The sequence below is a fragment of the Neophocaena asiaeorientalis genome, unplaced genomic scaffold (genome assembly GCF_003031525.2).
Source record: "Neophocaena asiaeorientalis asiaeorientalis breed wild unplaced genomic scaffold, Neophocaena_asiaeorientalis_V1.1 scaffold110, whole genome shotgun sequence".
Lineage (NCBI taxonomy): Eukaryota > Metazoa > Chordata > Mammalia > Artiodactyla > Phocoenidae > Neophocaena > Neophocaena asiaeorientalis.
Genome location: NW_020175053.1, coordinates 4,812,993 through 4,831,662, shown reverse-complemented (window position 1 = coordinate 4,831,662; position 18,670 = coordinate 4,812,993). Strand labels below are relative to the sequence as shown.

Below are 18,670 nucleotides of genomic sequence, written 5' to 3'. Positions count from 1 at the left end.
TTTTTTTGCTGTATGCGGGCCTCTCACTGTTGTGGCCTCTCCCGTTGTGGAGCACAGGCTCCGGACGCGCAGGCTCAGCGGCCATGGCTCACGGGCCTAGCCGCTCCGTGGCATGTGGGAAGTTCCTGGACCGGGGCACGAACCCGTGTCCCCTGCATCGGCAGGCGGACTCTCAACCACTGCGCCACCAGGGAAGCCCAGTGTCCTGTTTTTAACAAATCATTATGAGACTCAATCAGCCCTGCCTTTTAATCACAGTCGCATCCTCAGAGGAAAGGCCTGTGGGGTTCCGGGTGAGTTACCTGCTAAAACCCTTTACCACAACTGTTTTCTCTCAGTCTTGGGATTTTAAACATTCTCATTTTGCCAGCAATAAGTTAGTGTGGCTGTTTTTTAATTAATGTTTTTCAGCTACTCACTAACTAAGCCTGCACTTCACAGACCTCCTGGCCTGGATCTCTCCCTCAAAATAACATTCTGTTAATGTTTAATATATAAAATACGGGACTTAAGTCACTGAAGCCTGAATTTCAAATCCCATCAGCTCCAGCATCTGAGGTGTCATTCAGAGACACGTCCAAATGCCTCTTTCTTGTCTGTGAACCATCTCAGTTGTATGCTACTGTCCCCAAGTCGACCATACAATTATCACCCATCCCTATGGAGCAACGTGTGTGAGCTTGGGGACCCATGGAACGCACACGGAGAACTCTGCGGAAGTGGGGTTTCAACAGGCAACATCTTTCCCCTGCAGATGTGGGCCTGGTGGTACTGCCACGTTTCAGGTTCCAGACTTATGAATGTGATGTGATGGTTAATCTTATGTGTCAACTTGACTGGGCCGTGGGGTACCCAAATACTGTGTTGAATGTTATTCTGGGTGTTTCTGCAAGGACGTTTTTGGATGAGATGGACATATTAATCAGTAAAGCAGATTGCCCTTTGGAATGTGGGTGGGCCTGGCCCCATCAGCTGAAGGCCAGAACAGACAGAAAACACAAACCCTTCTCTGCGTGAGAGAGAGCTCTCCATAGACTGTCCCTGGACCCTCAGCCCATGTGTGCCAGTGGGGCTGCTGCTCCAACTGCCAGCTGCTATCTCACAAGTTCCATCTTGGCTGAGGCTTCAAATGTGGGTGAAAGTGTTACAAATGTCAACATGGGTGACCCCACTCTGCAGGAGCTTGGGGCGCGGGTGCAGGTGGGGCTGACAAGGCCAGGACTGACAGTGGAAATGGTGAGGTCACCAGCTGCCCTCTCCATCCTCAGCCAGGACAGCAGGGGGACCTCCACCTCCACGTCCCGCCAGGTTGCGATCTCCCAGAGGAAATGCCAGTAGCTCGATATGGGATCCGCCTACGGAGAGCCCAGGGCAGACAAGCCTGCTTGTCCCCGTCCCGGGCGGGACCCAGCCTGAGACATCAGCCCAGGCTGACTGACTGGCACCTCCACCCTCAGCCTCTCACGTGAACTCTCCACCCAAAGGCCCCCACGTAGAGATCCACCGGCATTTCAAGGTCAACAGCTCACAGCTCGTGGAACACAGGACCTGACCTCCACCTCCAAACCTGCTCCCCCTACAGTTCCTGCAAATTCACTGGACAGTTCTTCAGACCCGAACCCTGCAGGCACCCCTGGCTCCTCTCACACCCGCTTCCTATCTGGCAGGAAACCTGGCAGCTCTGCCTTTGAAATACATCTGTTTACCACCTTCTTCACCACCCCCAGTCAGATCCACCCTCATCCTTCACTCGGTCCATTGGAGATCTGGTTCTGCCCCACCCCCTGTGGCGCTGCAGCCTCACCCCCACCCCAGCAGCAGCCAGGGTGGTCTCCCCATCACCCTGCAGGGCTCCACATGGGACTCTACCCCGAACCTCAATCACACTCAGAGTAAGGTTAAAGTCCTTTCCAGAGTTACTCAAATAGTTGTTGTGTGAGTGAATACATTTCTAACCTGTTTTAGCACCACCATTTTAAAAACAGAGGCCAGTAAACACATAAAAAGGCACTTAAGTTCATCAGTCATACAGGACATGCAAATTAAAACCACCGTAAAACACCACCTCAAACTGGTCACAAGGGCTAAAATAGAAAGACAGACAATACCAAGTAAAACACCACCTCAAACTGGTCACAAGGGCTAAAATAGAAAGACAGACAATACCAAGTGTCGTCTGAGAGATGAGGCAACAGGAACCCTCACCTCCTGCTGGGGAATCGTGAATCCCTGCATCCGCCTTGGAAAACCACCTGGCAGAATTTCATACACGATGACACAGCAATTTCACTCCTATTGTTAATCTAACCCCAGCAGAAATGCATATGGAGGTAACCAAAAGACACATGCGAGAGTGCTGGATGAGCAACATTATGCCTAATAATCCAAACTGGACATCATCCAGCGTTTCTTCAAGAGTTGAATGAATAAACTGTCATATAGTCACGTAACAAAATACTACATACAGCAGTGTTTCTCAAAGTGCCATCCCCAGCCGGACAGCATCAGCTGGGGTTTTGGTGGAAGCGCTCATTCTCGGCCCCACTGCAGACCCAGTGAGTGGGAACCCTGTGGTGGATGCAGCCTGCTCCGGAGGCCCTCCAGGTGCTTCCGATGCACATGAAGGTGTGAGGACCACGTGTCCCCAGCAGCGAGACCCATGAGTGTCTATACCAAGGAGATCATCAAAAATTCTGTTGGGAAGTCAGAAGATGGCTGTTGGTAGGTGTGTAGAAAACTAAGCTGAAAAAATATGTTTTTTTTGACTTTAAGGAAAACACAAGCTGCATAAGAAAGAAAAGAATATGTAATACAACCATGCTACCCAGCTTGACCGTGTGCTACATGTGGTCATAGCACGTGAGCACAGGCACCAATGGAACCAACAGGTAACGCAGCCACAGGACATAACAGTGTCTAATGCGGATGACGCAAAAAAAGAGCTACTACTTAGAAAACGGGTGTAACTACCAGAACACTGAAAACAGTGAGTTCTGGGGAAAAGGATGAGGATGACACGGGACAGGACACTGCTGGTTCCACGACAGTCCCTTTAGCAGTATTTCACTTTTTAAACTCCCTGTGTGAATAACTGATAAAAATAAAATCACAAATCAAGACAACACCTGTGGGGACTTCCCTGGTGGTGCAGTGGTTAAGAGTACACCTGCCAATGCAAGGGACATGGGTTCAAGCCCTGGTCTGGGAAGATCCCACATGCTGTGGAGCAACTAAGCCCGTGCGCCACAACTACTGAGCCTGTGCTCTAAAGACCTCAAGCCACAAACTACTGAGCTCCTGTGCTGCAACTACTGAGCCCATGTGCTGCAACTACTGAAGCCCGTGCACCTAGAGCTTGTGCTCCCCAACAAGAGAAGCCATCACAATGAGAAGCCTGCTCACCACAAGGAAGAGTAGCCCATAAGAGTAGCCCATGCTGGCCGCAACTAGGGAGAAAGCCCATGCACAGCAATGAAGACCCAATGCCGCCACACACAAAAGAACAGAAACAAAGAAACAAACAAAAACACCTGTGGCAATGCAAGCCAGACAAATAGGGATGTTGGGTCAGAGCCCCCGCTGTGCCCCTCTGCCCTGGGCAGTTGGAGGTAGACATAGGGCATCCCCTCAGAGCACACTGGAAAATTCTTCCCTGTCTGACAACTAATATGTAAAATAAAACTGACAGGATTCTCAAATTTGATGGCAATCCTAAACATTTATATGACCCTACCAGTAACAAGTTTGAAGCCTAATTAAACTTTTCTAAACCATAGTAATCAATTTCAATGAGCCATCCTACAGGAAAGCCTGAATTTACCTTTCTAGTCTCTCCATAGAAAGTACTACAAAATCGTTGTCATTCAAAGATGTAAAGAGTATAAAGCCAAAAATGGGAAAAGAGTATTACAGAAGATTGAGAAGCAGTTAAAAAATTATTCTTATGTATTTTGTTATATTTGTTAGCATCTTAAAATTTATGCTGTTGTGATCTTTCTTATTCTAAATAAACTTTTATATCTAATTTTGAATTTGTAATTTTGTATTTTTTTTCTTAAAGAGGTCCTGTAAATTGTCTAAACTTCAGGTTCAAGAAAAGCTGGATCTATCCCTGCAGGACAACTTAAAAAGCATAGTTTTCTAAGATTTTTTTTTTTTTTTTTGCGGTACGCGGGCCTCTCACCGCTGTGGCCTCTCCCGTTGCAGAGCACAGGCTCCGGACGCGCAGGCTCAGCGGCCACGGCTCACGGGCCCAGCCGCTCTGCGGCATGTGGGATCTTCCCGGACCGGGGCACGAACCTGTGTCCCCTGCATCGGCAGGCGGACTCTCAACCACTGCGCCACCAGGGAAGCCCTAAAATACTTTTGCTCACACATCATGTAAAAGATGATAAATACCCGTTTCGATGAATATCACTCTGTGTACTCGTGGTGGTGATGGTGTGGGGCTGATGTCACCCCCTTCCCCAAAGCCCAACAGCCAGGGAGGGGCTTCTGCAGTGGTACGGTGGTTGGGACTGGAAGGGATGCTTCTCAGGGGCACCACAGGGATGGGTGGTGGAGAGACAAGGAAGGAGGGGTCTGGGAGGCCTCTCAGGATGCGGCAGAGGGGAGGTGGCAGCAAATCGTCCAGGGCTGCCCTGAACCAATGTCTGAAACATGGACGGCAGACATTGTCTCCTGGGAGGGAGGGCACTCCCTCTGAACGTAGAGAACCCAGACTCGGTGGAGCACACAGAGATGTCTCAGGAGTAGCAGACTTAATAAAACAGCAGAACGTGAGAGGGTGGGCACGTTGGGCCACAAGGCCACAGAACCTGTACCAAATGTGCCTCTGGCTAAGGAGGACTCCCAAGAATCACCACTAACCACCCTTCATGCCTCTTGGGGCTTTCTGGCTACAGGCCAGGTTTTCTCCAATCAGCACCTTGTTACTGTCAGAACATTACTAAGACAGTCTGTCCCTCTTTACACGGGTTAGGATGACCCTGTGTGGCTTCTGTCCCTCCCAGCCACAGACAATTCGGCCACTCTCCCGGCAACTGCCTGGCAGGCAGGAAGCCTCAGCATAATGCCCAGGAGGGAGGGAGCCCAGAGTGCTGGGCCCCCTGATCAGACTCCCAGTGGCAGAATCCTTATTGCATCCTTCCCCCACTGTCAAAAAAAGCTTTTTCTGTTGTTCTTGGCAAGTTGCAAAAGCAGAAGCTATCTCTTAAATAAGTTAAAGTTCCCAGGACCCTTAGAACGGTGCCTGCTATATTGCAAGTTCTGTGTAAGCATTTGTAAATTTGTTTAAAAAAAGGGGGAGGTTTTCAAAAACCCTTCTGTTTCCTCAAGGATCTAAATTTGAAAAACCACAGAAACCCGTAACAACTCACCAGGGTTTACACAGTGGTGTCTGAATTCTAAACTGGCTTCTTCTCAAAGATGAAAGAAGAAAAGTTGTATGGTGGAACCTAAAAGTTACCAAATATCCTGAGGACGCTCACTCTGGAGAGGAAGTGAGGTTCTCGGGAGGGGGGAGGTCAAGCGCGCCCCTCACACAGTGGACCAGCTTTCCAGGAAGAACGTTTGCCCTGAAACCATGAGCTCCATCAATGCAGCAGGTAAGGCTGGGGTCCTCCTTTTCCCCAAGGATCAAGTCTCACAGAGGGAGGGTCCACTAGTGTTGAAAGTTAACTTTTAGGGGACCAAGGGACCGCACTGTAACTGTTCACGTTAAGGACTCACTTCAAATGCAGGACTGGCGACAGCCTGGCTTTAGCCCGTGGGGCACTTTCAGACCGAAAAGGAACTGCCGCTGGGAACAGAAAATCCGTCTGCGGGCAGGGCTCCTCCTCTGTCCACCCTCCTGCTCCGCTCGCAGTAACGCAGCCGAGCGCCTTGACGCGCGAGCAGGGAGCGAGCGGTCCCTGCGCCCTGCCTCCCCCCGCGCCCCCCATTCGCCGCCGCACGTGGCCTGCGGAACCCCAGGCGTGAAGCACCGAGGAAATGGGGGAACAAACCACACAGGAAAGTGCGAAGAGAGGGGCTGCCCTCTGAAGGTTTCTTCAGCTCCGCTGCTTGACCGTCACCCTTCCGGTGCGGGTAGCAGTTCCTCCAAACGCAGAGTGGGACCCTCTACACTCCGGATGCGCGAGGACAGGCTGTCCGCCCGACCTCCACGCGTAGGGGTTAACACGGGGTAACCGCACCGTGTCCCGCCCACTGGGTCAAATCCGAGGCAGTCCGCGCGCCCTGACCCGCCCGCTCCTGGCAGGCCGCCCTGCGCCCCGAGCCCGGCCCGCGCCTCCGGGCCGCGGGATCCAGGGAGTCAGTCCCGGCGCAGGCGTGGCAGGTGCACAGTGTGCGGTAGGCTGCGCGGAGCCCCTCCGCGGCTCGCGCCCCCAGGTCCCGGCCGGGCCCTCTGGGTCTCCGTCCGCCCACGCCCTGCGTCCGCTCTGCCCCAAGTCCGAGTGCGCCTGCCGTGCGCCCGGAGCCGCGCTCACCTGTCCAGCCCGCAGCGCCAGCTGCGCCGCTGCCTCGAAGCACTCCTCCCACGGGCCCCCGGCCTGCGTCGCCCCGTCCTCGCTGCTCGGCTTCATCGCGGCCTCCTCCCGCCCCGCGCCGAGCCCCGCTCCTTTCCTCTCTGGGTCCCTCTCCCTGCGCGACCGGCGATGAGCCCCGCCCCCACATCGCCAGGCCCCGCCCCTCCGACTCCCCGCTGAAGCTGGGTCCAGCTTGTGGGAAGCTGAGGGCCGCGTGGCCGGAGAGGGGCCCGGCTCGGACCCTCGCGGAGCTCAGAGCCTTTCCCGAGGGTGTGGCCGCGAGCGAGGAGCGTCCACCGTGCGGACCCGGCCGGCAGCACCTCGGGCGCCGCTGGCCGCGGGCACCGCTCACCGCGGGCACCGCTCACCGCGAGTACCGGGCGGCGGTCCTCCTGCAGTTGGAGCTCAGGAGCTCAGGAGCTGCCCGGCCCGCCCTGTAACAAGTGCTGACCGCTTGCACCCCGACGGGACCCTGTTCACACTGTCAGCCTTCGTCTGTGCCCACCGTGCGTTGGACACCTGGTAGAGAGGCTTTAGGTGTAGGAACGAGAGACTGGTGGAAATACAAACAACAAGGAGGAATCAGGAAACGGAGTGTGTTAGGGTCGCCCGGCCACCTCGCCCTACACGTGGGGAAACTGGCGGAGAATTGCCCGCTCCGCCCGGCCGCACTGGGGCAGCCGAGGGCAGGCTCCGTTCCATCTTTCTTGTTCATATTTTTCATGATTGTCAAATAGGGAGTTGGTTTCCGAAAATACTTAAGACTGCGCTTCGGATGCTTCATTTTAAAATTAAGTGTATTCAGTTGCTGATCCTCACGGCAGGTTTTCATTAGAGATTATTCCCAGCACAAAGCAAAATTAGGAAGTTAGGACATTTCTCTTTGGCCTCTTCTCAGCTACCCTTTCTGAACACACCCCCACCCTCAACCCGGCCCAGACCAACCCGGGGCTCAGATAAACTCACATGGAGTCCAGCTTATCACACATCTAGAGAAAAAGACCGTAACTTCCTTGCCTAACTTCCAAAAATCTTAAGGCAGAATCATGTGGTTTTAACTAGTGTGAAGTTTGGTGCCCCCAGGTTTCCTAAGTACTTTAAGTATTGGCCTCATTCCTTCCTTGCTGTGTGCATTTGAGCAAGTTACAAATAACCTCTTTTGACTCAGTTTCCTCAACTGTAAAATATTTATGGTAAGTATTACACGGGTTAACATACATGTGCTTGGTACTTCTTGTTTTTTTTAATTTCATTGAAGTATAGTTGATATACAGTGTTGTGTACAGCAAAGTGACTCAGCTATACATATATATTCTTTGCCGTTATGGTTTACCACAGGATATTGAATATAGTTCCCTGTGCTATACGGTAAAACCTTGTTGTTTATCCATTTTATATAAAATAGTTTGCATCTGCTAACTCCAAACTCCCAGTTCTTCCCTCCCCCAGCCCCCTCCCCATTGGCAACCACAAGTCTGTTCTCTATGTCTGTGAGTCTGTTTCTGTTTTGTAGATATGATCATTTGTGTCATATTTTAGATTCCTCATATAAGTGATATCACATGGTATTTGTCTTTCTCTTTCTGACTTACTTCACTTATTATGATCATCTCTAGGTCCATCCGTGTAGCTGAAAATGGCATTATTTCATTCTCTTTTATGACTGAGTAATATTCCATTGTACATATGTACCACATCTTCTTTATCCATTCCTCTGTTGATGGACACTTAGGTCGTTTCCATGGCTTGGCTGTTGTGAATATTTGGCACCTCTGTTATTAAAGACTTGCTCCCCAATGTACCCTAAGGTGATCACCATACTGCTTAGCTATAATGGGTGCTTAATAAATATGCTAATCATTGAATACTGAAATCAGCCTTTTCTAATGGATTATCCAAGTTTCCTGTGCTTTAACGGTGATTCGCTGTGGAAACGTGAAATGCTCCTTCACCATCATGCCCTGTATGCCAGTCTGCTCGCTGCCTCTTCCAGGGGCCCTGGGGGACCACAGTAACTTTGGTAGCCCCTAGAGTACTGGGCTCCACCTTGGAAAACGATTTCCTAACTGCCCCTTCCCACCCCCACCTGAGGGTGCAGCCTAGGTGGGTGCTCTGGTTATCAGGAGGTGGCATGCAAGGTGCCCAAGCTGGGCCAAAGGCGGGGGTGCGTTGAGAGGTGGGAGGGCACTCAGGAGAGACTGTCTCCTTTATGCCTCCCCCTCTGTCCTTATTAATCTGGGAGTCCCTTCCCTCCTGTCTTTTCTGGGACAAAGCAAAGTCTAAATAAATAAAATGTCCAAGTTTTCTTTTCTTCTACCTACTTCTCTACCTCCCCAAGTTACTTTGATCTTATTTCCCAGGGCCACGACGGCTGGTTTGGACATTTGATGAGTTTGTTGTTTGTTTCATCTCATCTGAATCCCAGTATGACGTCTGGCCATTCTTAACCTCAGGTGGGCCCCCACACCCCCCACACCCCCCGTCATCTGGATCCACCCTCCTCCACGCTGACCGTGTGCCGAGACACATGAGACGATCCTAGTGGATGGAGGCCAGGGAAACTGCCAAACATCCCCCAGTGCAGAGGACAGCTCTCCCCCCGCCACACACCAGAGCAAAGGATTGTTCAGCACAAAAGGATAATAACGCTGGGGTTGAGAAATCACGTCCTACTTTAACTTTATTCTGAGGAGTCTGGCTCCAGGTCAAAATTACAGGTGTGATTTTTCAGACCTGACCATAGGCAACTACAGAGTTTTACCTGGCAGGTCTCACAGGGGTGGGGTCTGCCCTCCCTGCACTGGACTTGGGACTCGGCCAGCGTGCTGCCATTTTCTGGAGGGAGTTCAGCCCAAGACTCAGAAGCCTCCCCACCCACTTCCCCAGCCGTGCTTTTGGGCACATCTGTGAGCCCGGCCCAGGCACCTCCATCCCCTTTCTCAGGGTCTCTGCCAAGACCACCTTGTCTGGGGGCCTTGAAGATCTTGCCTCTCCTCTGACTCAGAATCAGTAATTTTCCACTCCTAGGCCTCCCCAGGCCCCTCCCAGGCCCCTAGGTCCCGGCAACTCCCCAACTGGCTGCAGACCTAGACAAATTATGCAATTATTTGCTTTTCTTTGTCTTTGAATCTAGTAGGCACTTGCTTTTAGAACTGAACGAACAGAAGCATGTGTCAGTTTTGAGCTGACAAACCAAAGAGGTAACTCACAGTAGATAACAGAATAAGGCCTCAGGGACTTTTGTGGACGGCTTGGCAAAGGGAAATGTAACTGGGGTCAAAGTAAACCCCTCCGTTTTGCTCTCAGAGAGTAACTGCAAGTGTGGAGCAGGTGCCTGGACTGAGGAGCAGGTGTTATGATTCCCTAATACTTAAAGCTGCTTAGGTTATCGTCCAACTGTGCTCTGGCGGGTCGTCCTGGGGTATCTTGTTCAGTTCTCGGCATGCTCCAAAAGTTATTTACTTTAACACGTGATTAAGGGCATTTCAGAATGAGCTTTCTCACACATGTTCAAACCAAGAAGTTACTGAGTTTAGTTTGCAGGAGAGTCCGAATCTCCACTCCTGTAGGCGTGCCCTCACATGCTGGCTTCCTTCTTAAACACGGCTGCAGGCCGCCCCAGCTACCACCCAGGAATGTTTGTTGCTGCCCTAATGGTCAAGGGCCACAGCCTCTTGGTCCTTGAGACAGGCCAGTCAATGCTTCATCACAACGAACCACGGGTGATCATCTGACTGATAGTGATGTGCGGCCACCATGGGCCGCTTCTCATCAGCAAGGAGCCTGGCACTGCATTCAAGGCCTGCCCTGCCCACATCAGTCCCGTGGCCTGACCTGTGAGTCTGCTTTCTTGGACCATCATTCCCAGCATGACATCAATCATGGTCGGTCAGGACAACAGAAACAACACTGGGTATTTCAACAGAGAGAACTGAATAAAAGAAATTGGATAAGCAGGTAAAAAGGCAAAAAAAGAGAACTGAGGCCGCAGAGATAGTAAGGCAGGAAGCAGCTCCCAGCCTCAGAGCTGGGGTTGCCAGAACCTGCTGGGAGGGAGGGGTGCCAGGGGCTGCGGCCAAGAGGCGCTGGGGGCAAGACTGCTGCCTGTGGGAGCTGCCACCTCTGCCAGGTACGGGCAGGCTGGTTCAGGGTGCAGTGCTGTCAAGACCAGTAGGCGAGCAGGCCCTGCTCCCTCCTCCAGCTGCCCAGCTCCTCCAGGCCTCTCGCTGGTGGAGCCTAGCAGGGAGCCAGCTGGCAAAGGGACCTGCATAGTCTTAGCCCCGCGTCAAAATGCAGAGCTGAGAAGATGGCTCTGAGCTGGGAGACCAGTAAGCAGCACAGCCTCCCTGCCCTCCTTCCCTGAGGATGCCCACACTCCTCGGGTGGCCCCCACGGCCCTCACCATCTGCAACCCCCCCACCCCAGTGTCTGCTGCCCCTGGGAAGCTGCTCCCCATCACTCAGGTGGAACTGGTGATGCCCGCTCCCTTACGCTGCTCTGGACCTGCCCAGGGAACAAGGAAAGCCCTGAGCACTTCTCTTTATGTTGACATGTCTGTTCCCCGGACTAATATTCCTAAGCCCTTGAGGAAAAGAATGGGTTTCCATTATTGTATCTCTAAAGCCAGTGCTGTGGTTGGCACGTAGTAGGTGCTTTAAGAGCATTTGTTGAATGAATGAATATGTCTTAAGTATTTGCCCAATTATGGTTATCAATATTCTAATCATCAGAGGTCCTATGAAACATTCACATACAAATTGAAAGCCTTTAAAGGAAGGTAAAGGATATTGGACTCAAATTAAAAAAAAAAAAATCTTTCCCAGTCTGTAGAAAACTAATATAACTTCCATTTAGTCATCAAATGCATTGGGTAGCTCTTCAGAAAGCTTGAATATCTGGGTGTCTAAAAGCCTCCACCGCTGCATGAGATGATTAACACATGGAAAACGCTTATGGTCTGAGACTAGGAGGTGCTTCTATATAGGGTGGAAGTCTTTATTTCACATTTTCTTTGGGAAAGATGGTAGAAACAGCACAGTCCTACTAAGTTTCCTCCCAGGAAAGGCAGGACCTTCTTTTTTCTGCTCCCTGGAGAATGGAAGGGCTCAAGTGATATCTCTGGGCTCAGGACTGGCCCAGTGACAACTGTGGAGGCTAAAATAATGCTGACTTAGTAATCATTTGAAAGGCACATTAATCAAGGGCCACAGATGCTTTAAGGAGAATGAGGCTGATGCTTCTGCCGACTCAGGCAAGGAGACCAGGCAGCCAGGCTGGCCCGGGGGAGGCCACAGTGGGAGCAGAGCTGGGCGTGGGTGACAGGCAGTGGGCGATGAGCTGGGCCATGTGAGCACAGGTTGCCCAGCCCCAAGCGGGTGTGACGGGGGCAGGGCTGGCCACATGCAGCTGGATCTTGGGGCCGAAATTCCAAGCTGGGCACTAGTTTGCCCACAGAGATGGTCACACCCACATGACAGTAATACGGCCAAGCCCGGGAGATGTCCACCCAGCCAAGTATATTCCATGCAAAACATTGTCTTTAGCTGAGGTAATGTCCTTTCTGCATTTGGGTGAAAAAAGATTTCTGTAATAAAATGATTCTGATGGGAGATGGCAGGTTTTGTTTTGCTTTTCCCTCTCACTTGGCCACATAAATGGTTGACAAATCTATGTAGGTCACCAAAAAAAATTTTTTTTTTTTGAGCTGTCATTGGCGTCTGGAATCCAGAAGTCTGGGAACCATGGAAAGGGCTTGTCCCCGGGGCCCTGTCATGAGTCTTTCCTTAACCGGATGGGAAGAATCAGAGGGGTCCAGGGAGGGCACGCTGCATCCTTGCCTGATGAGAAGAGAAAAACAAGCCGGTGAGAATCTGCAGAACTCGCTGAGCTGTTCCAGGAACTGAACAGGGAACGCTCGCTCTCTCCCAAAACGCCCTTTTGGGTGGAAAAACACCCATTGGAAAACACTACTGTTACATAAATATTCCAAAAATTGTATTAATCAGAAAAAAATCCTACGGTCTTTAAGAAGAAAGAGCTTTGGCCTTTTCTGCGGTTTGAGCAGCTGCATGTCCTTTGCTTTTCGAAACTGTGGCCAGAGGCCTGTCCATTGAGTGTTTGGTGGGGAGGGGGTGTTATGCTCAGAAAAGAAAAGAAGCTGGTGTTTTTTTTTACCAGTCCTTAATGAACTAAAATTATAAAATCAAAACCAAATGTTCTTCAAGCTTTATGTTCAGTTTATGAGTCTTGCTAATCTAGTCAATGGCCTGATAATGTCAGCAAGTCCGAAGACAGTTCTGTAATCAATGCTCAGCTTGTATATACATTTGACAGATTAAATTCCCCCAAACAACAGCATTTCTAAACTTGACCAAGTTACGGTAGATAATTCAGGCTGTAATTATGAATGGAGTATCTGCTTCTTTCAAACACTTCCACAGGGCACGTTTATAATCCTTGAGGGCAGATTCCCCCTGCACACGTCCGTGTTCTTATCCACCTGATGCATCAGACTTCCAATCCCAGCAAATCAGGCGCCCTGACCCCATCAAACAGGCTAACAGCAGTCGAAGCAGACATAACACAGCACGTGACTCGAAATCTTGCTGCCACAACTGGATACAAGCCAATGTCTACTCAATTGTGGGTAATTTCTCCTCTACACCTTTCAGTGTTTTCAAACGTCTTGCAGTTAACATATTACTTTTACATTTAAAATGTCTTTGGAAAGTAAAGTTTTCGTGGCGGGCTGACAGCAAAAGCAGCTGCAGAGAGTTAAAATATCGGTGGATGGGCGGGAAGGGAGGCTGCAGGGGCTGGGGGCTCCACTGTTCACTGGAAATTAGTCATAGACTTGAACTTCCAAACTCTTTCTCTGGAAACTTGTGAAGACAGATGTTTAAGAACCTGATTAATAAAGCTCTACTTTCTGTCCCAGATTTGAGGATGATTCCAAAGAAAACATGTTATGTTCCCTGCCTCTTGTCCAGAGATGTAAATGCTTTCCATTCTGCTGTGTGCTCGCTCATTGAAAACGCACAGCCCAGAGGTCAGAATGTAAGTAACCAGTGAAGCAGCAGAAACATTGATTTATCCCAGTAATCCCTAGTCAACGTTCCCTGTCCTGAGGTTTCCTTCAGAATTGGTTTATCTTTCATTTGTTACAGGAAAGCTCTCCTCATTTATGAGCTCTTCACCAATTATCCTACCAGATAACAATACTTTCAGATGTCTTAATTCTTAGTACTTTGTTGTCCTTTGTGACTTAATCTAAAACTCTGTCTTGGAAGAATTCTTAACTTTTTCAGAGCCCCAGATGATGTGAATGGAACAGTATTATCGGTGAGGTCAGCGCATGAGTTTAACATGAGAAATAAATGTAAAAGCCTCCAGATTTTGTCTTCCCTACTCAGCTTCCCCTGGAATTCTGCTGAACGATTTATTTCCTAACCCAAACTTACCTGGTTAGGGGCTACTGTTTTGACCATCACGTGAAGAGGAAACCTATTTTGACACTAAATGGAGCCCAGGGTGCGAAGTCTCATTTGGCAGAGGGCAGCTCGCGCCATCTGCTGGGGACATTAATAGTCCTTCCATCCGGTCATGAAGTAATTGGCCGCAATCTAGTTAGTTCACGACCTGATCGCCTTTACTACTTCTGACCGACAATTTTTTTTTTTTCTGACCGACAATTATTTGCCTTGAGACCCTCTGTCTTTTAGATTATGTTTCAGGGAAAAGCAAAGTATAGTTGACCCTAGAGATAAAAATAATTTAAACCAAAACATTAAGTTATCCCAGCCATTATCTGCTCCTACCCTAAAGGATGCTCTAGGAAGGGCTAAGATAATAGGTGTAGTTTGAAAATAGCGGATTTCTTTAGGCTGATCACAGTGGGGGTGGGTGTGGGGGTGTGTGTGCGCACGTGTTCCCACCAGAATGATGTCCCTCCCTCCCTTTCCTCCTTCCTCCATTTCTTTCTTTTTTTTCAGTTTTCTGTCTCTCAGTTCTTTCCCTTTTCCCTTCCTTTAATCCTTCCACTCTTATTCCTCCTTCTCTTCCTTTCTTTTCCTTCTCCTCCCCCTCCTCCTCCTCTCTCCATCGGTCTGTCTTTCCCTCTCCTTTTCTAATTAACAAAAACCATTTCTGGAGAATCTGATGTGTGTCCAGAAGAAAGAGCATGAGTGAAACAGCTCTACGAATATCCTTCTGTTGGCAAACTCCCCACCTCCAGTCGTGGCAGAGGACGGTGATGTGCTCTGAGGAAAGACATCTGCCCAGGAACTCAGGGCCCTTGTGGTTCTTGAGTGCTAGGTTGGGAACACCCTGTCACTAGCCTATCTGGTGGGGCCTCTGCAGCCTAGAGGGATAGCAAGGGTGCAGTCTGGGACCTGGTCTTTGGGGTTCAAAACTTGGCCCTGGTCTCGTTGCCAATATCAGTTGTTTCTCTTACCACTATCCAGCCTGCAGAGGTGCTGAGCCCCTGACCTCTCCACTGCCCTGGGAGCACCCCCGTGTGGCGGTGTGGACACTGGCCTTCGTGACCTGGCCTTCCCTGTAGATGCGGGGTCCACTGCTTTCTTGGCTTGGTTCCAACTGGTTGCTCTTCCAAGCTCCATCCAGCTGCTCCAACTGTGGGTACTTTAATCCTTGCTCTCCTCTGCTTGTGACGGCAGTGTTTCTACACCGATGGCTCCGGCTAGTTCTACCTGCAGGGATTTAAGAAAATCGCTGTGTCTAATATGAACTGGAAATGCAATGAACCAATCCTAGAAGCTCTGGGTCTACTTCTGGATTGTTTTGTTTCTCTTTATAAAAGTATAATATACCAAGTTGGATAGATTATAGATAGCTTAAGAGAGAAAAAGTTTCCCTGAATCTCGAAAACATTAAAGAACCAATAATATCCTAAGCAAAAGTCATGAAAGAATCATAATCATTTTTCATCAGGCACTGATAGAATATCCCATAGTTACTAATCTGCTTTATCCCCTCTTATACATGCAAGAGTGTTAGAAGGACACTACAAATAATATTGCTACCAATAATGCTTACTGAAAACAAGAATTTGTCTCTGCATTTGTGTTCTCCATTCTTCCGCCATTAAAAAAAAAAACTGTACATCTATCTTGTCAGAGCGTATAGCTATTACATACCACTCTCTCTTTTAACCCTAACTTGGCCTTAGTTCAAATGACACTGTGACTTTGATGTTCACCTCTGGTCTTTACAGCAATGTCTCTCCCTAGTCATTCTGATGGTCTGAAGATTGTTTTCTGGGAGAAATCACAGGAACTGAATTCTCTGAATTCCTGCATGTTGATAACAGTGGTCTATGACCTTAATACTTGAAATTCATGGCTCACATTTTCTTTCCTTACAAAATCTTAAGTACATGTACTTTGGTCTCTTGTGGCATAAAGCACACTGTCAGAGTTTGATGATAACCTAAATCCTATTCCCTCACTTGCTGTTTTTGCCTGGATGCCCAAAGATATTTTTTCATTTTTATTGAGAACCCAATAATTTTACTAGAATATGTCTTGGTGATGAACATTCTGAATTCATAGACTCAGGTACGTAGTGTTTGCCTTCGATATGTTTCAAGTATGCCTATTTTTTATTTCAGGAACATTTCCTTGAATTGCAGGTTTTAGAACTGTTCTCTCACGTTGCTTTTATCTTCTGGGACTCCTGTTATCTGTTGGTTGCTCTTGGCTGTCCTCAATATTTGTCAGCCTCTCTTACACTCATTTGTCTTTCTTCATTTTTAAAAAATTTATAAAGATTTTCTCCTTTTCATTTTCCATTTCTCTTAAGGTGCTGTTTGTTAAGTTCCTTTCATTCCTTTAGTTCAGTCTTTATTTCTTAATTTTTTCTTTTATTTCTAATTTCTCCTGATTCTGATTTACATTGTCTCTCATTCTCTGAATGTCTTTAGTTTGTTCTGAAATAGTAGGTGACAGTTTTGGTCTGTTTTGTGGGTATGTTTCTGTGGCATGCTTTCATCGTCTTCAGGAATGTTATTCTATTTGTTGTTCTCTTTTTTTCTGATGATAACTTTGCTAACTTTTGACCTCACTTCTTCCCTAATGCTCATTCCTGAATTTACTTCTGAACATCCAAAAGGAGGAGCGTTCAGAGAGCTTTCGCAACACCTTCTGTTGCTGTCATCGGCGGGCTAACATGTGAGAGCTTGCCTTCTGCAATTCCCTCTTTCCCAGTTTTATCTGCACTTCTTTCCTCCATGTCTCTCGTCCATGTCCTGAAAATTCTCATCCCACCCTGGGAGTCCCCCTCCATGTGGGGTTTTGTTCCAGAAGAAGAATTTCTCCAGCCCCTCAGGCCCATCCGTGGGCCCCTTGCCGCTGGACGAAGAAAAATCCTTCGTGTTTTCAGCTGCTCTCCTCTCCATGCTTCCTGCGGAACCTGATGCTATTTGGGGTTCCCTGTCATCAGGTCCATTAGATTCTTTACTGTTCTTGTTTCTACCTGCATCTACACTGATGTCACCTGGTCTTGTAGCGATCTCTGGTTCATCCTCACTCCCCTGACATTTGGGGGGTTTGTGGGAATAATTTGTCAGATCGTTTTGCCCTAAGCATCGTCTATGGGTTTTGGATCTGGTACCTACTCACTCAGTTCACAGCACCTAATGGATAAACGGCCCTTTAACCTTCAACACAACTGCGAAGCCTCTTTTGCCACGTAAGGAAACCTGTTCACAGGTCGGGAGACGTGGAATGGACATCTTTGGGGGCCATTATTCTGCCAAACACTGTGCCATACACCCATCTCCTTGCTTCAGCATTAGCAACATTTTGCCAATAGCGGTTATTCTCCTATTTCCCTACCGTAAATTTTTTTTCTGGAGTATTAAAGAAAATTCCAGAAATCATATAATTTACCTGTAAGTATTTTAGTATGATTCTCTAATCTTAAAAAAATACAGGGGAATTCCCTGGTGGTCCAGTGGTTAGGACTCCAAGCTTCCACTGCAGGGGGCATGGGTTTGACCCCTGGTCGGGGAATTAAGATCCCACGTGCCGCGTGGGGCAGCCAAACAAAACAAAAAACCCAAAACCAACCAACCCACCAACCAAACAAAAAACCCCAAGAGCATTATCATAGCAAAATTACCAATAATTCTTTAGTATCACCTAACATTCATTCCATGTCCAAGTTTCCCAATCTTTTAAAAAGTGTTTTTGGTGTTTTTTTTGAAGTTAGTTTGTCCCAATCATGACCCAACCCAGGCCAGGAACTGCATTTGGCTGCCTTGTTTCCCGTCTGATTTGCAACAACAGATCCTCCTCCTACCCTCCTCCCTTTTGTCGTGATGCTACTTGTTGAATAAAGAAATTGGGTCATTTGGTCTGTAGACTCCTCACATTCTGGGTTCGGCTGACCGCCTCCTGCTGCTGTAGCATAACATGTTCCTTTGGTCCCTGTATTTCCTTAAGCTTGTAGTTCTAGGCGTAACCGGATTTCATTTTTTTTCCTTTACTTTTCCGGTTAGTGAGAATACTTTGGAGGTGATGCTTACCTCCTGTTTCATCATATCACTGTTCATATAGAGTCCAGTTGTGCCGGTTTTGGTGATGTTAAAATTGTTTATCTGGGCATATTTGAAAATATTCCAATATTTTAATTAATAATAATAATTACCACTTACTGCTTACTTACATATACCAAGAATTTTGCTAATTGTTTTCTATGCGACTTCTTATATTACATCTCAGTACATTCACTGTACTTATAAATTTGAAAAACGGACCGGACTTGGTTGTTTGCAAGACTCTGAACCACTGCTCCGAGCTTCAATTTGTTTTTTTGACATAGTGATTCTTGCTATTGATTTACGGGGTTATTTTGAGGATTATTTGAAGTAATGATATGAAAGCATATTGAAAAGTAGAACACGCCCTGCTACAGTGTTATAAAAAAAATTAAGAAAAGAAAATCCAAAATAAACAGTTACTGTGATGTCTGTCTCACTTATTTCGCACCCGTTTCTTGAAGGCGCTAAGCCAGGCCCCGCAGAAGAGGATGAAAGCGGCCCGGTGCCGGCGCGCAGCAGCCGGAGAGGCGGGGACGCAGGTGAGCGGCCGTACAGCCACCCTCCGCGGGAGCCCGCGGAAGGG

General features: G+C 48.5%; 1 protein-coding gene across 1 annotated transcript in view; it reads right to left on the bottom strand.

Annotated features, from left to right (window-relative positions):
• The window catches only part of IMPA2 (inositol monophosphatase 2), a 28,366-nt gene extending 21,778 nt beyond the window's left edge, over positions 1 to 6,588 (bottom strand). The window contains exon 1 of the mRNA XM_024763890.1: positions 6,489 to 6,588. Coding sequence (XP_024619658.1) covers positions 6,489 to 6,584 — 96 coding nt within the window. The 5' untranslated portion in view covers positions 6,585 to 6,588. The remainder of the gene's footprint in view (positions 1 to 6,488) is intronic.
• Positions 6,589 to 18,670: the final 12,082 nt, after the last annotated feature.